The sequence below is a fragment of the Panulirus ornatus genome, chromosome 10, assembly GCF_036320965.1.
Source record: "Panulirus ornatus isolate Po-2019 chromosome 10, ASM3632096v1, whole genome shotgun sequence".
Classification (NCBI taxonomy): Eukaryota; Metazoa; Arthropoda; class Malacostraca; order Decapoda; family Palinuridae; genus Panulirus; species Panulirus ornatus.
In genome coordinates this window covers 9,584,763-9,606,193 of record NC_092233.1, presented here as the reverse complement: position 1 = coordinate 9,606,193, position 21,431 = coordinate 9,584,763, and the positions used below count along the sequence as shown (strand labels likewise).

General features: G+C 37.9%; 1 protein-coding gene across 6 annotated transcripts in view; it reads left to right on the top strand.

Annotated features, from left to right (window-relative positions):
• The window catches only part of LOC139750787 (protein zyg-11 homolog B-like), a 97,145-nt gene that overhangs the window by 33,520 nt on the left and 42,194 nt on the right, over positions 1 to 21,431 (top strand). The window contains exons 1-4 of one of the 6 annotated variants that reach the window (XM_071665527.1): positions 10,621 to 10,757; positions 14,362 to 14,502; positions 17,524 to 17,655; positions 20,492 to 21,365. In XM_071665527.1, the coding sequence (XP_071521628.1) occupies positions 14,495 to 14,502; positions 17,524 to 17,655; positions 20,492 to 21,365 (1,014 nt within the window). In that variant the 5' untranslated portion in view covers positions 10,621 to 10,757; positions 14,362 to 14,494. Of the gene's footprint in view, positions 1 to 10,620; positions 10,758 to 14,361; positions 14,503 to 17,519; positions 17,656 to 20,491; positions 21,366 to 21,431 lie in introns of those variants that run through there. The other 5 variants (XM_071665528.1, XM_071665533.1, XM_071665531.1 and 2 more) reach the window with 5 other exon arrangements.

Sequence of the window (21,431 nt, the reverse complement as noted above, 5' to 3'; positions counted from 1 at the left end):
TTATTTATATACCCCCGATATACGAGGTGATGTTAAAGGAAAAGAAAAGTAGCTATGTTAAGGTTAGCACTGTTAACCTGCTGTCAAGGTCTGTGGTTTGTATCATTGTTATCTTATGGGCTTTGCTAAAAGATAACAATGCTCCTCAAACTTGCCAGCTGTTTTAATTTCCTCTTGATTCCTTGACTTTATGAAGGATGCCTTAACAGATGCACCTGCTCTACCATTAGAATTAGCGTTGACAACAGCTCTTCCTACTATACCCCCCCCCCCCCCACCTCGTCCATAGAACACAATGCTGTCATCAGCCAAAACAATGTCGTGGTTCTGCTCTTCAGTCTTGCCTCCAGTCATGTCCGTCCCCCAGCTGCCTGACTCGGCCCTGGCCTCCTCCATGTTGTTTAGTCCACTAAGCTTCTCAAGTGTCACTCTGGTCGATAAACTTAGATTCCCTGCGCTTGAACTCTAAGAATGTCTACACAACCTTCATTCTTCCTAGATTCACATAAGCTTACCCCTCCTAGTATTCCTTCCTGTCCACCTAACACAACAAACGCAGCCTAAAAACGTGCAAAAAAGGACAAGCAGACGAGCTAGATCATCCTCTCCTTCTTACACTATCTATCAGGAGGTGATGAACAGAATGACCCTACCACCTTTCCCGAGCCATCACCTGGACCTCATCCAATATTTCAGGGAAAAGCTATTGCAAAATTCTCGCCACCTACACCACCCACATCCTGCCGCCAGATCGCTTGCCATTGTCCCCGACTCCCGAGTTCCTTTTCGGCACCGCAGCTGCAGTAACCCGTTCGATCCAGTGAGCACGATGGCAAGAACAGCGACCTTCAAATTTGTGTAAAACAGCATGTTTTATACTGTTATCCCCTAGTTACAGTCCCGTTGATTTCATTGCTTGTATCTCATCTATATGTTCGGCTTTTGGCACATGTTTAATTCAATAAACCGTTTTTTATTATTGTTCATTATTCATTACTATTATTATTATTATTATTATTATTATTATTATTATTATTGTTATTATTACTATTATTATTATTATTATCGTAATTGCTTTTGTTATTATCATAATAACTATGATAAATCAAACTTGTATATTCAATTATCTATTTATATGATGCATAGTTTTACGATGATCTCACTTATGAGGTCTTATCGAGTGTTGGGCGCCTGCGGAGTGTTACAATTCTCAATTATTTTATTTAATCCCTTTATACAATAACATATAACTGTTACTTATATAATGGCTACGATATTAAATGAGGCTTTTAGAGGCTAAACCCTAATATTCCGTAGTATTATAGCGTCAACAACAGCACGATCCTTAAAACAACAGTAAATTGTAATGTATTAAAACCTTTCATATGCGCCCAAAAGTATCTGGAAACCACTTGAGTTGTCAAAACAAACGACCTTATAGCCAGAGCAGGTCTGACTCTTATAGTTCATTCGACACCGCAGTGACTTTTTCCTTGGCGTCAGTCGGAGTATTGATGACGTCAGGAAGATAATGACGTCATAAGGCATTCAATCATAAAATTAGATTTATTCTAGTTTATTCTGTTTACTTTTAAAGATTTTTTTCGGAATTAAAGAGATGATACAAAGGTTCAGTTTGAAATAGAAATGATAAGAGGTAACATGAATAACTTCTTTAAAGAGAAGATACACAAATGCTTTGTATCGAGAATGACGTATGAACGTCCTTGTACGTCTGGTTTTCCGCCTTTGTATTTTTTTTTTTTAGATGTGATTACATGTGTTTATTGTTATATGTATCTGTGTGTGTGTGTGTGTATATATATATATATATATATATATATATATATATATATATATATATATATATATATTGTGTAATATATTCGATACATAGACAATTGTGAGCATAGAGAAAAACTACGAAGTTCTCATACAGTAAAAGTTTGTTTCAACACACTAGGCATGAGATGCGTTTGAGGAACTTGAGAGGCAGAATTTGATCCACACCACAGAGCTGGGAGAGGAATTATAGATGACAAACAAACAGGACGATATATAGAAGCCACCACAGAGTATGAACGGCGCTATGTCGCATGTGTACCAGATTGTGGTATTTTTCAATATTTGTACAGTCTATAATGCTTGTACATCGTCCTGTTCTGAAATACGTTGTATCAGGGAACCTGTAGATACTGGGTGTAAATGCATTGTACTATACTAAACTTTACGTGAACCGTAATGGACGCTAAATGTACAGGTCTGAACAAATGTTCAGTCCTTTTAATCTATTTTTGTGTGAACTGTTCCTCACATAGATGTTACTGTATTGCACTGCTCTATTTTCCCACTGTCACAGAAATGCATCATGCTGTATAACTGTATGGTATGGCACGTGCATTATGTCATGTGCTGTATTTCATGTGTTTCGCTGTATTGTAACAAAGTATATTACATGGTGGTGTACATCATGCTGCTGTAAGTCATCACAGTTTATGGGTATTGCTGTATTTCTGTGCTGTGTGCTTTCTACATGAAGTATTTCACTGTACCGTGCACATTTGGCGATGCATTATATCATCCCATATCCCTACGCATGTTGTGCTTGTACAGCACTGTAGAGTGTGTTGGCTTGCTTGTTTGCCCGCATCGCTATATTTACACTGTACGGGTATTTTTGAACTGCTTTATATAAATCCCTCTTGTGGTGTTCCTTACGTAAATTTGCGTCGAGAACACTGCTACATGTCGTTGTTATATGTAGTAGTACATACGTACTTTAGACTTCCGCCATCTTTTATTGATTATTTCGCGATATCTTATTCTGTTGGAGTCTACAGACTGGGTGAACTGCAGTGTGTTTATATATGAACTCTGAGGGACATGGGATTTCCGCTCTTGCATTGATCTTGCCCAACTCGCGGTGTACAGCGCTGCGCACTCGCTCAAGGACGTGGTTGACACTGCCCTTTACGGCGCTCACAGTGACGTCAGAGGTCACGTTCTCTCTGTTGACGTCGCCATTTTGGATCCAAAGTGGAGCGATCCAAACCTCAAGCTTTGTCAGTGGCCTCTTTTCATATGTAATTTCGCGTTGAATGTGTCATACACACTCTTATCCTCCATGGTGCAAGGATTAGTGGTGCATCTCACACGTAGATTAGCCCAGGTTCGAATCCGGGAGAGGAAAGCGGGCTCACAGCCAACTCAGCTGTTCATCACTTCTTTGGGGCTGGTTTGGAAATGGATACTAGGCGGAAACTGGGATATATGTATATTATGTTAAAGGTTCAGACACATCGTATATACTTTGTGTTAGAAGACGGGAAAACGTATAAATCTCTTCCTGTCACATGCGAATACACACACACACACACACACACACACACACACACATATATATATATATATATATATATATATATATATATATATATATATATATATATATATATAATCAGTAGTTATTGTCGTCACTGTTATAATGATACTTGATCGCCGTTTCCTGCGTTAGCTACGTAGCACCAGGAACAGACGAAGAAAGATCCATCCACTCATATACACATACATGTATACATATAGACATATTCATACTTGCTCGCCTTCATCCATTCTTGGCTTCATCCTGCCCCACAGGAAACAGCATCGCCACCCCACAGCGTCAGCAAGGTAGCGCCTGGAAACAGACGGAAAAAAAAAAAAAAAGGCCATATCCGCTCACACTTTGTCTCTAGCTGCCATGTGTAATGTACCGAAACCACAGCTCCCTATCCACATCCCAGGCCCCACAGACCTTTCCATAGTTGACCCCAGGCATTTCACAGGCCCTGGTTCATTCCATTGACAGCACGTCGACCCGCGTATACCACACCGTTCCAGTTCGCTCTATCATTGCACGCATTTATATATCGAAATTGGGATTCCGAGGTTATTATTTCTTTATCTCTATAATGAGGTCGAAATGTTGCGAGACAATTGAACTGGTTCGAGATTCAAGGCTCTAATAATGAGGTTTGGAAGTTGAAGTCATTATAACAGGGTGGAGATTTAAGAATCGTTCCACTGAAGTCCAGATAAGCGAGGCAACATAACGGGGTCAGTTGTATCCGATTCTTAACGGGGTCGAGATTTGTATAATCAAGTTAACAGGGTTAGAATTTTAGCCTGTATCGAGGCATGGGATTTTGAAGTTATATTAACAAAGTTGAGATTGCGAACTATTCTAATAGGGTCAAGGCTTCGGAGTCATTCTAATGGGGTCGGGATTTCGGAGTCAAAAGAAAAGAGTTGTCGAATTTAGTCTCACTAAAACGAGGTCGAGATTTTGGAGTCGCTCTTGCGGGGTTAAGAATTGCGATTGATTACACCGGGGTCGACATTTAGAGTTCATTGTAATGAGTTTGAGAATAATGAGTCATTTTGACGTGGGACGAACTTTGATATAACGGATATAACGAGGATGCGATTTTTGAGGTCCCTTTTAACGAGGTCGAAATCAGAGAATCATTCGACTTCCTGAATCTCAGTCCCGTTAACGCAACTTTGAATTTTCAATCCCTTTAGAATGAATGATTCTGAATTACTTCGATATAATGAATATGTCTTTAGGAAATCTTGACCTCGGTAGACTGACTCCGAGACATCGACCCCCCCCCCCCCCTCTTTTAAAAATACCACCGATATAGCGACTTTGAAATGTCAACTCGGTTATAATGACCCCAAATCTTCAACCCCGATAAACCTTTTTTTTAAGTTCTTCAAAATTCTTTTTTTTGTTTGTTTTTTCTTAATTTAACCCCTCTATATCAAATAAGGCCTGGGCTTTGATGTGGACTTCATTAGTCCGTAGGACTGGAACTTCGTACTTTAGAAAAAAAAAAATCAACCCCGTAATACCGACTTCCGATATAGCGTGATCGTTCGGACGCCTTGAACCCGTTATAATAAACTACTACCTTCAACCCCGATGTAATGCACCCTACCTATAAATCTCGAGCTAATGAGACTGGTTGGGAAGCCTAGCTCGAGCGTGAGTCTTGGATCCCTTTATAATAACCTTCTATCATTAACACCCCCGTTACTGTGAATCCAAACTGTCGACTTCGTTATAATGACCTGCTTTAGTAGCGGCAAATATCGACCTTGTCAGCGTGATTCTTACATTTCGACCCGGTAATAAGAACCTCAAAATATCAGTCCCGCTAGTATGAACCTCGAATCCCGGACCCCTTCAGACTGACAACAAAAAGAACGACCCCCATTAGAGTGATCATGAAATTTCGACCCCATTAGTATGACCTCTGAACGTCAGCATAGTTATTTCGAAATTTCGAACCCGTTAAAATGACTCTGAGATCTCAAACCCGTTAAAGTGACTCCTTGAATTGCGACCTCTTTATGATGAACTTCAAATCTCAACCCCATGGAGTAACTTCGACATTTCGACCTCGTTAGATTTGACTGATAATCTCAACCCGTTTTAGTGAATCGGAAATCTGCACCTCGTTATAATGACCTCGATATTGTGAATCCTAGATTTCGACCCCTTTAGTGTGACTACCAAATAATACCCTCGTTAGAGTGATTATTAACCTTTGACGTCATTATAATGACCTCAAAAAATCTCAACCCCGTCAAAGTGACTCATAAGATATCGACCAAAATTGAGATACCCCGCCACCCCGTTATAGTGACTAGGATACCGATATGATGACATATGAATACTAACCTCCATACAAAGACTCGTGGACTCTGGTTCCTTAATTTCGACCCCAATATATGGACTCGTGAATCTTCGACCCAGTCACGTCTAGGCCGATGTAACGATTCTCAAATTTAGCTAAACCCTATATACTGATCCCAAACATGTTTCAAAAACCTCTTTCTAGCGGCAGTTAATCCTACTTAATCACGACTCTGGTTCTTATGACGACAGGAATTCGATTCCCTTATATTGACTCGAATTTCGACTCGGGTATAATCACACCTCAAACTTCGATCCCGATATTTGGTCTCCCTGCATTCTCGACTCTGTTTTAATGACATGCAAGTTCGATCCCGATTTTGCGATGATTGGGGTCTTGACAACCTCCCCCCCAACCCCCCCACTCCTCCTTCCACCTCCCTCCCGATAAAATGAGTCCGGAATTTCATCCCCGTTTTAATGAGTCCTGAAACTTGATCCTGGTATAATAAACCCTGGAAAGTCCACCCCGTTGTAGTGACTCCTAAATCGAAAGCCCTAAAATTTTGGGGTCACTGTGTTTAGAAAATCCTACGCTGAACTCGCGTAGTTTCCAGTAATGGCAGCCAGAGTGGTTAATTGGTTGTTTGGCCTTTAGGCCTATCAGCTAGCAGCCAGGGTCGTTAAGGCCGTCCAACATAAGCCACGCACATCCACTAACCGAAATATCTTTTTAACACGTTCGAGTATTGAAGATCATTCTAAGACCACATACACTAGATAATTCTAAGACTACATTATACACTCTCATTATGCCTGTGGTCCATGATAGAAAGATCTATTGTAGAAATCCACTGTAATTTGTCGTAGAAAATGGGGATATTTTCGTTGATCCCGCCAAAAATAATACTCATATATTTCATACGTATTTTTTTTCCTTTATGTCGATTATAATCGACCATGGTGATCATTAAGACCACACAGTACAAGTACTGAATGGATAGAGTGTGGTTGATCCTACTCAGCCATTAATATATTCCTTTATTCTTGAGCATCGATTGAATTTACATTTTCATGCGATCCGCTGGAGCAGCCTAGCCCATCAGTGGTAGACGAGGATAATGAAGGAGATGTCCTTTAGCCCAAGACAGAACCTAAAAAGCCTATTTAGGCCTAGGTGGGAAGCATCTGGTATAAGTTAGCCTACCCTATCACTATGTTAAGCCTAAGGGGAAAGCATCTAGTATACTTTAGCCTAGCCTAGCACTATGTTAAGTATAAGGGGAAAGCCTCTAATATCAGTTAGCCTTGCCTAGCACTATGTTAAGGATAAGGGGAAAGCCTCTAGTATCAGTTAGCCTAGCCTAGCACTATGTTAAGCATAAAGAGAAAGCATCTATTATACCAGTATATACCCTCAGCCTCTATCGTTTGGTGCAGTGATATTTTAAGGAATTACTTTAGCTGTTACTTTAATGCTAAATGGAAGTTTATAGAATTAGTCTGTTAGAATTTAAATGTTAGTTTGTAGTAAAGAAATCTAACTTGGGAAAAAAAAGTAGTGAGTGTGAGAATTCGGCGGAGCAGTGAACAGGAAATGGTAGGATAAGCAACGAGTCATGTACCTCTGTCACTGCTCACTGTATGGTGAGATAAGCTACGAGTAAGTAGTCATGTTCCTCTGTCACTGTTCACTGTATGGTGAGATAAGCTCCCAGTAACTAGTCATGTTCCTTTGTCACTGTTCACTGATGGTAGGATAAGCTCCCAGTAACTAGTCATGTTCCTCTGTCACTGTTCACTGATGGTAGGATAAGCTCCCAGTAACTAGTCATGTTCCTTTGTCACTGTTCACTGTATGGTAGGATAAGCTCTCAGTAACTAGTCATGTTCCTTTGCCACTGTTCACTGTATGGTGAGATAAGCTACGAGTAAGTAGTCACGTTCCTCTGTCACTGTTCACTGTATGGTAAGATAAGCTCCCAATAACTAGTCATGTTCCTCTGTCACTGTTCACTGATAGTAGGATCAGCTCCCTATAACTAGTCATGTTCCTCTGTCACTTCACTGATAGTAGGATAAACTCCCAGTAACTAGTCATGTTCCTCTGTCACTGTTCACTGATGGTAGGATAAGCTCCCAGTAACTAGTCATGTTCCTCTGTCACTGTTCACTGATAGTGGGATCAGCTCCCAATAACTAGTCATGTTCCTCTGTCGCTGTTCACTAATGGTAGGATAAACTCCCAGTAACTAGCCATGTTCCTTTGTCACTGTTCACTAATGGTAGGACAAGCCGCAAAGGACTAGTCATGCACCTTTGTCACTGTTCACTAATGGTAGGACAAGCCACAAAGAACTAGTCATGCACCTTGGTCACTGCTCAGCGTGGCTTGAGCCAGATCTGGAGCGTATCGAAGGCGGGTAACGGGATCTGTCGCTTCCCTCCTGAGCTACACAGTATACGTACAATAAACGTAGTCAATGATGTGTGTATATATATATATATATATATATATATATATATATATATATATATATATATATATATATATATATATATATATTATCCCTGGGGATAGGGGATTAAGAATACTTCCCACGTATTCCCTGCGTGTCGTAGAAGGCGACTAAAAGGGGAGGGAGCGGGGGGCTGGAAATCCTCCCCTCTCGTTTTTTTTTTTTAATTTTCCAAAAGAAGGAACAGAGGGGGCCAGGTGAGGATATTTCAAAAAAGGCCCAGTCCTCTGTTCTTAACGCTACCTCGCTAACGCGGGAAATGGCGAATAATTTGAAAAAAAAAAAAAAAAAAAAATATATATATATATATATATATATATATATATATATATATATATATATTGGAAAGGATCACAATTTTGCGCGTGATCAAGATATTCCTATGAGTCCACAGTGAAAATGAAACACGAAAAGTTCCCAAATGCACTTTCGTGTAATAATCACATCATCAGGGGAGACACAAGAGAGAAATATAACAGTCAGTTGATATACATCGAAGAGACGAAGCTAGGACGCTGTTATATTTCTCTCTTGTGTCTCCCCTGATGATGTGATTATTACACGAAAGTGCACTTGGGAACTTTTCGTGTTTCATTTTCCCCGTGGACTCATAGGAATATATATATATATATATATATATATATATATATATATATATATATATATATATATATATATATATATATATATATATGAGAGGAGATATCAGTGTCATTTTTTAATTGCTTCATCGGTTGGCTCTAGTGAAACTTTCGCCAGTGTCATTCTCACCGCCTTTCCAAAAAAACACTGACGTAACTTTATGACGACTGACAGTAATTTTGTGATAAACGACGTGACGTTATAATAACTGGCATAATTGTGATAACTGACATAACTATGTGATGATTGACATATGATAATTTGACATACCACTAAGTGACATAACCTTATAAGTGACATAACTTTATGATGATAATTGACATAATTTTACGATGGCCGACATAACTTTACGACAACTGACGTACATTTTTGATAATGAAGCTTTCTTAATATGGAAAATCACATCAAATAAAACTCACTGTGATTATTGCAGTCTGCCGTTTCGCATTATTTAATATCATAACTTATTTTTTTATGTATTTGCTGCACTGATGATAAAGTTCCAGTTATATTCAATGTTATTTGAATTCAATGAATGTAAGCGATTTAATATAACTTCCGAACAACAATATGAGCAGATGGTGTGGGCAGTGTGGCCATTAACAGCAGATGGTGTGGGCAGTATGGCCATCGCCACCAGACCCACCGAGAGCAGATGGTGTGGGCAGTGTGGCCAGCACCACCAGACCCACCAACAGCAGATGATTGTGGGCAGTGTGGCCATCACCACCAGACCTAACAACAGCAGATGGTGTGGGCAGTGTGGCCATCACCACTAGACCCACCAAAAGCAGATGGTGTGGGTAGTGTGCCCAGCACCACCAGACCCACAAAAGATGGTGTGTGGTAGTTCCACCAACACAACTCAGTGCCATAACAACAACGTCAGATTGTGGGCATGTGTTCGTCACCACAACCATACATATGTGTGGTAGTGTGGCACACAAGATCCACACAACTATGCGTGCAGTAGTGACATCACCATCAGCCCACACAGAGATATGTGGGGTGTGGCCATCACCACCAGACCCACCAACGGTAGATGGTTTGGGTAGTGTGGCCATCACCACCAGACCCACCAACAGCAGATGGTGTGGACAATGTGGCCATCACCACCAGACCTAACAACAGCAAATGGTGTGGGCACTGTGGCCAGCACTACCAGACCCACCAACAGCAGATGGTGTAGGTAGTGTAGACACAACAAGACTCGCCAACAGCATATGCTTTGGGCAGTGTGGCCATCACCATCAGACCCACCAACAGCAGATAGTGTGGGCAGTGTGGCCATCACCACCAGACCCACCAACGGTAGATGGTTTGGGTAGTGTGGCCATCACCACCAAACCAACCAACGGCAGTGTGGCCAATAGATCCACCTATAGTAGATGGCGTAGGTTGTGTGGCCAGTGCCAGATACTGCAACTGCAGTGGAGGTCGGCAGTGCGGCCGCCAACAGATGCAGGTGTGCACTTCATAACTTAGTAGTTTCCGTCTACAAGAGCTAATGATATATATATATATATATATATATATATATATATATATATATATATATATATATATATATTATATATATATATATCATGTATAGGTAGCATTCTGAAATAGTTTTCACGTATGTATATCTGTGCATTAGATTGTTCATGGGAAAGTATACAAGTGTAATCCCTGAAAGTAGCATATTCATATTACGACTGAATATTAGAATATCGGTAAAAGCTTGCTTTCTTTCTTTCACGTTTAATACTGCGTTTACACAGAAGATACCACTTTCCACAGTGGGGAGCGTCGAACCCATCACCTCTGGACTATGACGTCATTATATTCTCCAGCTGACGCTGAGGAAGAAGTCGCATATTCACTGCCTAGAAAATCCTAAAAGTGGGATTACGAAGGAGCTGGAAATTCAGGTAGACAAATCGGTGTCGTGATTATCATTTGTAGTATATTACCTTTTTCAAAATGTGAGGGAATGATATATCTGTAGTTGAAGAAATTTAGTGGTGTAACATACTGAGATGATTGACTTTGTCAGTATAGATGAACTGTAAGAAATCATTAGAACATTTCGTACATGATATATATTAAATTTGGGAGTGGAATACGAAAGGTAGGCTGTTTGTACTCATTAAATCTTGTAGTAGGAGACAAATGAGAATCCACTCGATTTGATTCATCCGTAGGACGATATTGGGGCCGAGAAAAAGTTTGTCTCTCTCTTGTTAGTAGAGTTATGTCGCTGATATATAATTTCTTTTTGCATGTTTAAGCCGCAGCTGCTCATGTCTTAAGAGAGTTGTGGTTTCATGGAAAATGCCTGACATTCAGTGTGTTACCTTAAAGCAAGGTGTTCACTGACTATGCCACTGGTCACCTAAATGACCTTGTCTTAACTTTTCTCTTACCTAATGTGGCTACAATTTACTGACAGGACATCCCAAAGAGATGTGAAAAGAAATATCTTGATGTTTTAGAAGTAAGAAGGTAGTAATTTGGGGGAGTGATACACACACAGGAGTCCTGTTGTAAGTGACTGACTGGTGTTTTGTATTTTGAAGAATAATGCTTGTTTGATATTGAAATGCTGTGATTGCTGCACTTCTGCAGGAGATTGTTAGAAGAAGGTTTCATAACCCAGCAGTTTTATACCTAAAAGATAAGTTCCAGATGAGAAAGAGATGAGGGAGGATTGAACTAAGGTTTGCTAGTTATGTACAGGTAGAGTAACTGTAGATAGTAATGGAATGAACTGGTCCTGTATCATACTTGTTGTTGTAGTTGAAGTAAAATTGCTATGAACGAAAATACTTATGATTAACTCCGAAAGATGTGTTATGACTTGATCTGCTGCATCATAAACTTGCTATGAAGAAGAATAACTACAAGAACTGGTTAGGTTTGGTATAATCATATGTTCATTGAATGTGTAAAGCTTATAAAAAAAGGTTATACAGATAAGGTATATTAGAAAATTCTGTTGGTAAAAGTTTAGTCTCGCTCTTCATCATAGACCATGAATATCAAGTGATTTTGTTCTGCAGTATTAGTAAGGTGTAAAGAGATTACAATAAAAGTGGCATATCAGGATTTGGAGCTTTAAGGTTTTGAACGATAATGAATAAAGCCTTATTACTGAGAGTTAGTTGAATCAAGGGTAATGTAGAGTTGATTAATATAAAAGTAGGTAGTACACATAGTAAATCACGAGAATCTATGGAAGGCTTACCTAACTTCACCCCAGAAAGCATCATAGCCTATGAAAACCTCAGCTAGGTGCCAAAATGATAGCAGAAATATTTTTGTGCTGCTGTGGATCACATGGATGTTTGCTTTGTTGTCTCTTAATATCTAGTAGCAATTTGGCAGTACGGAGCATTGAGCATTACATCTGACTGCAAAGGAGGTTAGTAGAGGTTTTCATAGGTTGAGTTTTACAAGTGTGCTGTCTTTTACAATAAGTAACCCCACATTTTCCCTGATATACTACTTTTGCCTTAGTTATTATCATTCACTAAAATATGACACTCAGATTCATTCCCTGCAACTGTACTGTACTCCTTGAACTCTAGCAGCATTGCAGAACAAAATCACTCAGTATTAGTTGCTTATAGCAATTTGGAGCAAAACTAGATTTTTGTCAGTCTTTATGTTTATATATTGTACACTGCAGATACTTGTGCAGAAACCTAAGGCTCACCATTATATAATGTATCCATCACATCTTTTAAAAGTGAAACATTTTGCTGTGATTTATTGTACAACGATGATTTACTACTGGGTCATTTATCTTGATGCTTTCACTTCTTGATGCATCTTGTTACCAAATGGCTGCATACTTTATCTTTCTGAAGTCTTAAAGCCTTTACTGGTTTTATTTAGTTCAGTACCTAACCTTAGATAACATAGGGTTACATGCATCATATGTCATGAAACTTAAATGAGTTTAAAAGAACCTGAATTTGATTTACAGGTTTAGTGCATGATATATTTTAACTTATGACAACTGAACCAAGCCTGATCTAAGCTTGGCATACCCAAACCTTCTTTTATCATAATACTTCACCCCTACCTTACCCCATGATACTATATTGTACAAAACCCTACTTTTTATGTAGAGCTACATCTTAAAAGCAGAAAATTTGAGATGTACGTATTTAACATTAACATTCCTTCCCTCTGGAGTTATTTAAAATTCGTTACCCCACATGAAGAAGACCAGTGGCTACTCAACCAGCAGTATGGATGAAGTACTTTCTAAATTAGTAATTTTACTTGGTTTGTAACAAATTAACACATACTTGAATAGATAAAATCGAGAAACTTGTGGGTAGTGGGTACATAGTTTTTATATATAGTATAAGAAAGCCACGAGACAAGCCATGTAGATACTTTGCACTTAGGTAGTATAATTAATGTAGTTCTGTATTGGTGGCAGAAGTACATATCACTTATAATGATTGTTGCATGCATAGCACCAGTAATTCTAAGTTTTCGGACATTGCATTACAGGTAGAAAATCACTCTGAATTCCATTTGACCAGTTAGAGTTTACATTTCAACTTTTTTTATATGAGACGTACTGGTCTTTCTGGTTTGGTTTCTTCTTTTTTTTTACTGTTTGTAATACACCCATCCCTCACTTTGTGTGGGGGTTATGTTCTGCAAAAATTTTGCACAAAGAGGAATCACATATAGTGCATCAATAAACAAAAGGAGAAAACAGAAGTTTTGGCATGCTTTCTACTGCACAGACCCACTTAGTAGTGGGTTTTGACTATGTGAAAAGAAGGATTGATAGAATGTTTCTCACTGAATGGCGAAATTACTTGTAGTGATCGCATATAAAGCAAGGGATGGGTCTATATGTAGATATTCACCAAAGTTTACTTTAATGTACTGTATTCACTCAAAATTCTTCTTTGTTTTCACCGTTGAATAGTATACTGTAATGTATACTAGGATAGAGTTTGGCACTTACATAGGTGATGAAGTGATGGTGGTAGGACATTTGTTGGTTAGAGTTATAAGTGCAAAAACTCCAGAAATAATGAAAGTGAAGAGCACAAGAAAAAAAAAGCTGAGTAAAGCATAGAACATAGCCACCTTTGATTCAGATTGTAGAAATTCGCATCTCTTTTGGTGGTAATCTTAAATGCATGAACATTCCAATTTTGGATATTTTCATTCTCTTGATATTCAGATGAGATCTTCTACCTGTATTACATTGTCAGGTTAAGAAAAGAGGTTAGAACTGGCTAGGTGTTAGTAATTTGCTGCATTAAGATAATGAGTTTTAAAGATAATCATTAAGTAAACAAGCATTTTCGGTAAAAGTTTGGTTCATTGGAAAACCTCATCATCAGTGTTGCTACATTTCCTTACATGCTTATTTGTGATGAATATTAGAAATTTATTTTTGATGGCTGTATAAACAAAACTGTGTATGTACAGCCATAATTGTTGTATTTATAGAAATTCAAAATAGTATACTAGGCCATCCTTTCTTTTATATAGATAGGCACCGATCATGGCCACTGGTGCTTATATCAAGGTCAGGCCTGTTGGAGAAAGAAAAATGTGTCACCTGTCCTTCAAGTGATGAGAGACCTGCCTCTTAAAGGAAGACAGATTTTAGGAGTCGGAAAACATGAGAAGGTAGAGTTCCACAGTCTAGCAATGGAAGGAAAGAAACAGGCATTGAATTGCTATAATTTCAGTCTATTTACCTGACTTCTTTGCACTCTACTGTAGAAATCTAACACACATGGCTAGAAGTGTACTGGAAGATCTCTCCAAAAAAATATGGCCATCTAGGACAATGTTCATATGAAATTTTCTATAGTATAATGTAAAAAAAAAATGAAATGCTTATTGTTGTTGCCCCATGTTTAGATTTTTTTCATTAAAGATGTATGACTTTGCAGTATAAATATGAATATAGTATAGTAAGCACATGTTAGCCATGTATGTTGCTTTGCAGCCAATATTATAGGATAGCAAATGAAATAAGATCACAGACTCCTGCACATGCAGCTGCATATGTATTGCAACATTTTAACTTATAGATAAGTAGATACAAATATGAAAATAGATTAGGTGAATACATGTAAGGTTTAGGGATAGTATACTACTTGGAATTTTTTATGACACAACTAAGTTTCAGTTTACTCTGGTCCAGCACAGCTGCAAACTCATTCAGTGGATGTACAGCAGACTTTTATTATATAGCACAGTACACATCCAACGTTTGGTTATGTAGCCTCTATATGTCATGACTGGCTACATAGGCACTTAGCTAATCAACTTTGATTTTGTTAATGCATTTTGTGGGTAGAATTAGTTGATGCATTATAGTAATAGATTATATTGGTTATTACATCATAGTAATATAGGATTTTGTGAGTCAGGTTAATTTGTGTTTTTTCAGCTTGTAAAGAGTGAAATTTAAACAAAATTTCAAATCTTGTGATATAACTGTTCTGCAGTATGGTATAAAGGTTATATTAAGCAGGCAGTGATAGGATTACAATAAGAATTGACTCGCATTTCATTTGACATGCAGAATGCATGGGTATGATACGTGAAATATAACTTAATTCAGTGTAACCCACTAACTCTAATTAAGACTTGGAACTAGAAGATCTTTAAGATATATGTTGAAACCCTCTGGAATCTTTCAATTTAGAAAGTCAGTTGCCTTAGAAGATTTTCTTGCCTCTGGATTCTTGAATGATTTGGATGGAGTTTGACATATTGAAGAGTATTCCGAGAGGTATCTGTCATGCTCAGCAGTAATAGTACTTTCTCCTGTGGCAGCCTATGTATCTATCCTCTTTGAGTGTTCTAGTAAGATCATTTTATTTTTCGAGTCCATTTTTTGTTGCTGTTTTATATTTGCTTGGCACTTCTACAAAGTGAAAATGAAAGTTCCATAGGGAAAATTATTATGTATTTTGATATAGGCAGGAAGCTTAGCATATGAGCGTACTTAAAGTGTAGATAGCACAAGAAATATCATAACTGAGTTAAGTGTGTGCATTCTTTTGACAAATGGACTTTTTGAGATACTGTATTTAGGAGGACAAGAAGAACTTGGTATGCATTTTAAATCAGAATCTATGCAAGAACAAAATGTGCATTACATAGCATGACAGATCTGTCTGTGCTTCCCTGTATGTGACTGACAAAAGTTCTTATGAGCTGAGGCAATGATTGTGAAGAAAATTATAAGGCTGTTAATTTTGATTGATACATGCACTCATTGTCTGTAATTTGTTCAGGCAACAAGATTATGGTAATCATATAATTTTTAGGGCTGTTTCATGGAAGATTTTGCTCCAGACGTAAGGAAGAATTAGTAACCAAGAGCTTCATGTTGATTGATAAAGCAAAAGTACTACTGCTGTTGGACAACCCTGCTCATCCTGCAAATGAATATTTGTACAACCACATGGGAAAAATGCAGTGTTTGTTCTCACGCAGTGAGACAGTAACCTTATTTCAGTCCATTGATTTGGAGACTCTCACTTCAAAAATCAGAGCCATCAAAGATACTACATTCATATAGATCGGAAGTTGACAAAAAGGAAGTTGCATGTTTTGTGAAGCAGTAAGAGAAAGTTACTGCTGTGTCATGAGATTCTTTTTGATTTTAAAGATTTTTTTCAATAGTGCAGATGATATTTTGAAATGTGATGAGGAAGATATCAGCAAGGAAAGTTTTTTTGTTTTTTCTTTTGAAAAGAGTTTCAGGGTACAGTGAACTGCAGAATTTATTGATTTTTCTGGAACTTTTGGAAGAGCAGTGGCATAAAAAGGAAGGGGATGAGGGTTATCTACTTATCAATGAGATTTACTGCAAGATGTCGATAAAAAGCATGAAGTTGTTGGGTGCTGTTGAAAATGTCCCTGGTTACAATAGACAGATGATTGTAATGACTTTTGGGGAAATTCACAGAGAAGCTGTGTGAAGAGGACAGGGAAGATGAGCAACATCTTGCTGAGAAAATAAACTTAGGCCATCATTAGACTCGATACAGATTCTGGACTCCAATGGTCCCTAAGGTTACAATGCATTTTTGTAAAGCGACATGATCAACGAAACTGGTCATCAACGAGCAATATCAACAGATTTTTCAATCAGAAATTGTTTATTTTGTCAGCCTACCTACCCTGTGAAACAAATTATATCTGAAATTAGTAACCTTTCCATTTCCAGGTGTCTGTTTGTACTAACTTAAAATTTAGAGCTTGTGTTGTCTTTGTTACTGCAGCATAAAGCTTTCATCAGACACTGACGGAAGTGACCTGTGCAGCAACTGTAACATTGTGTTGAAAGAAAAAGTAAGAGTGATGATAAGTGCAAAGTATTGCATAGACAGTGTTGAATGATGGTGTTACCATGACTTTAACCTCAGTGTTTTGATATTTTTAAATGGACTTTATACACTGACAAGACCAATATTTTTGTTGGTGTATATCATGTATACCTCTGTTCAGATATAGCTATCGTTTTTAAAATGGATCTCAAAATGATATCATTTTTTTACATTGATTTCAAATTCAAATCTTGTAATAATGCTTTTTAACCATTTTTCTTTAATTCATTGATTTTGTTTGAAGATGGTATATAGATTTTACTTGATAAATAGTACTAACTTGCATTGTGTCAGACAGTGACTATGACAGGATGGTAGAAAGCCCAGGGAGCCTGCAGGAGCTGGTAGTGGAGTTCATTGCCGGCCATGTTAAGGAAGTGTGTACCTCACGCTTTTCATTCAACGATGACACCGACAAGCTGTACTTCAGGTACTATACTTGTCTTTATTTACCTCTTTTTCACATACTTCATCCTTGTCCATATAAGCAATTAGGCCAATATCCATTGTGTCTGTAGCATGTACTGTTTTCCTAGTTGAAAACAGGAGAGATTGTTGAGTTAGATATATCGAGAGGTCCTTTGTTTGTTGTTCAGCAAAACTTATGAATTTCTGGGACGTCAGGTCTTAGGCATAATGAGGTAAATCATACGAGAAACGTGGAGAATGCTGTAATCCCTAGCCCCAACCTTGAATGATATACTTAAAAGTATATATAAATTAAATCCAAGGAAGAGCAAAGGTACTTTGCAGAATGTTATGGAAAGTAGCTTGAATATCAAGGGCCCACTTTCACTTAACTTAATACTCAGTAATATAAGGATGTAGGAAATCCATAGACTTATTCAAAAAGGAATTACTCAGATGATTCCAAACTGAATATGTCAGCCAGGTTGCTCATCATATAAAAAAGACATCTTTAACACCCAAAAGCAGATAGACCAATCCTCATTAGAGAAGCTTGGTTGTAGAACATGTTGACGAGTGTGATACATGCAAAAGTTTGGGTAGAGACGTTTGAAAAAGAAGCAGTTATAGAATCAGACACAATAGTTAATATATCATATTGTAAAACACAACAACTAGGATGATCTTTTGTATGCTTCATTCCTCAGGTATGGGAGTCTCAGTTGAATTCCTTTTCTCCATGACATATAGCTTCTTCAGGAAGAGATCAAAATAGATTAGTAGGGTGAATGTTGATTTTGTACATCAGATTCCTGAAAAGAGTTTCTAAGATAAAGTACTCTAAGAACAAAGAATTGGGAGTCATTCTGAGTAGTGTTTAAAGAAAAAATTTTATTGCTCATTATACAATTCTGTCCCAGGTATTTATGTTCCAGGAATGATATTCAGAATCATAGTTGAATTACTTAGTTAATGAAGTCAGAAGGAACATAGGTAATCAATGATGATAATATAGAAGTCTGTAATTACTTATTTGTGCTGTATGGGGAGAAATATTTACACACTGGAACATTCTCTGCTATCATAAACCTTAGAATTATGCACCTATCTGCGTTAACTATGTCCTCTGTTATTTTATAACATTTATGTACCTCTCCTGTTCTATGAAAGTACGTCTTTACCTCTTTTTTTTTTTTTAACAAGTTTCTTACTTGATTTCATGTTATGTCTGCTGTTTACTCCATCCCTACATCTCTTAGAGAACTTTTCTCTGTGTGCATCATCAGTCTGTTTTGAAAACTTGAAGGTTGTGATCTTGTCACTCTTCATTCTTTTCTCTTCCAAGGTGGACAGATTTAAGCCTTTATCCTTTCCCTTTAACTCAGCTGATGTGTTACTAGTACTGTACCATCTTTATTGCCTTCCTCTAGACCTTCTGTATTTGGTTTTCATGACTAAACTTTAGAAGTATTTTATGTTATAATTTTGACCTTATTCAGGATATCAACAGCTTGCTGAATATTTCCCTAGCCATAAACTTTGAAACCTGTTCTGATATTTTTGACAGAAAGTTTGACCCCTTAAATATTCTAAAGTTGAACTCTAGCAAAAGGTTATGGGCAATGTCACCTTCCAAGCCGTCATCACACGCAGAACCCTGAAGTTAATTCCCAACTAGACAATAATCATATAGAGGCCTTCTTTCACTGTCCTGGGTAGAATTTCATCAACCATATGTCAAACCATCTTTTTGTTTGTTGAGGTCCCCTTGTAAGTTAAAGCAATCATCCTCGCTTTTCACTTCACTAACAACTTTTGTATCATTTTGCATCATTCCCTATTCCATCTCACAAGTATTGAGGCTACGGTATCTTCCAATAGGAAAATACTTTTGAGCATGTTATTCGATTGCTCATATACCCACACATCATCCTTAACATTTCTTCTCTCAGAATTCTTTAGTATGCTTAGCTTCCCTTCAACTGACAACTAACCCTTGGAGAGTCTGTGGAAAAATTTAGGATTTTCTCCTACCTTGGCCACAATATTCTTTTTATCCTGGTATACTCATTCCTTGCTTTCTTATACCTTACATGTTCTGGCTGTCTGGAGTTCTATCTATGTCTTTGTTGCTGCACATCTTAAAGCTCCTTTGATTTTTGACATCTTTTATCAGACAACTCTTTCCTCCTTTTTTCCTATCCCTCTATAATGGAGGCTAAATTTACCTATGTTCCTTCTTTATTGTGTGTGTGTGTGTGTGTGTGTGTGTGTGCGTGCTTGCGTGCGTGCACGTGCCTGTGATTACTATTTATGTGTTGCAGGGAGCAAGTTTTTCACTCATGTTGTCCCATCTCTAAACCTTGTACGTATGCACCATGTCTTTACTCCTATGTATGTATGCACATACACACACATCCTACCCTAGCTTGTTCCAGGTGCCCATTTTATTGACCATCCTCTAGGGGAGGATGAACAGGTGGGTGGACTATGGACCAGCAGCCATGACCAGGATTTGAGCTAATGCCGGTTTAATCCTTGAGGCCCATGCATGCTTGATGGTCATTAACGTCAAGTGCTACACCACAGTGTGTGTGTGTGTGTGTGTGTGTATGTGTGTGTGTGTGTGTGTGTGTGAGTGATAGACTGTTGTAATCTGCAGAGGAGGTTCAGGATTAGTTCCCTGCTATATTGCTGAAAAATTTGTGTAGTATTGAATGAGATGAATTACACTGATTCTTATTTGTCTTTAAACACTTTATGTAGAATTGGACATAATGAGATGCATTATTCTGATTCTTCATTTGTCTTCAAAAAATTTATGTAGATTTTTAACTAATATGCCATTTAAATTTCAGGGATTCTAATGCTTTTTGTCACCAAAAAGTTGCAAACCACCTCCTCATGACACTGGATAGAAAAGGTTTACTAGATGACTTAAATATGACTTTGTTTGACCCAGTGGTGCTACGTTTAAGTCAAGTGACTTTACACAATGCTGATAATGTGACATGTAAAGGGCTGAAAATATTGAAAAGTCATCAAATAAAGTCAGTTGAAGTGAAAAATCTTTCAAAAGTGTCAGTGGATGAACTTATTAGTTGTTTTGGTGAATGGACACTAAATAACATCCAGTCATTAAGTGTTAGTGGCTCGTCATTTGCAACTCATATGCCAAAAGCAAACTGCAAGGGTAATATACTTTCTACAAAATTGTATGTGGGACTAAGCAAGTTAAAAAATTTGCATGTCCTTAATGTTAGTGGAACTGAACTAGCTTCTCATGCCCTTTTGAATGTTTGTAATGATCTTCAAATGTTATCGTCACTTGATATTTCCAATTGTACTAAACTAGAATCAGTTGAGTGCTTAAGAATACGAAAAGAAACTTTGAAATCACTTAGTATGTATAATCTTAAGGTTTTGCGAATGGAAGAAACAAAACAAGTTTTACTCGATCTTAGAAGACTTGTTCATCTTGATATAAGTGAGAATAAGAGCAATCAAGATCCAATAGATAGACTGATGCCAACGTGTCCTATAGTACCAGACTTGCTCAGGGATACAGAGTTTGGTCCAAATCTTTGCTCCCTTGATATCTCTGGCCAGGAACAAACTAAGCTAGAGGACCTTCACTTTTTCCTTAAAGGTCATCCGAAGCTTGAATTCTTGGGGCTTATGCTGACATCTCTTTGCTTAGACACTGTGTTCCTTGATGGCTACAGCATCACAGTAAGTTATCTGAATATGTTAAATACTTTTTCTGTAGGCCCTGCTATAAATTGTTCCCCCCCCCTC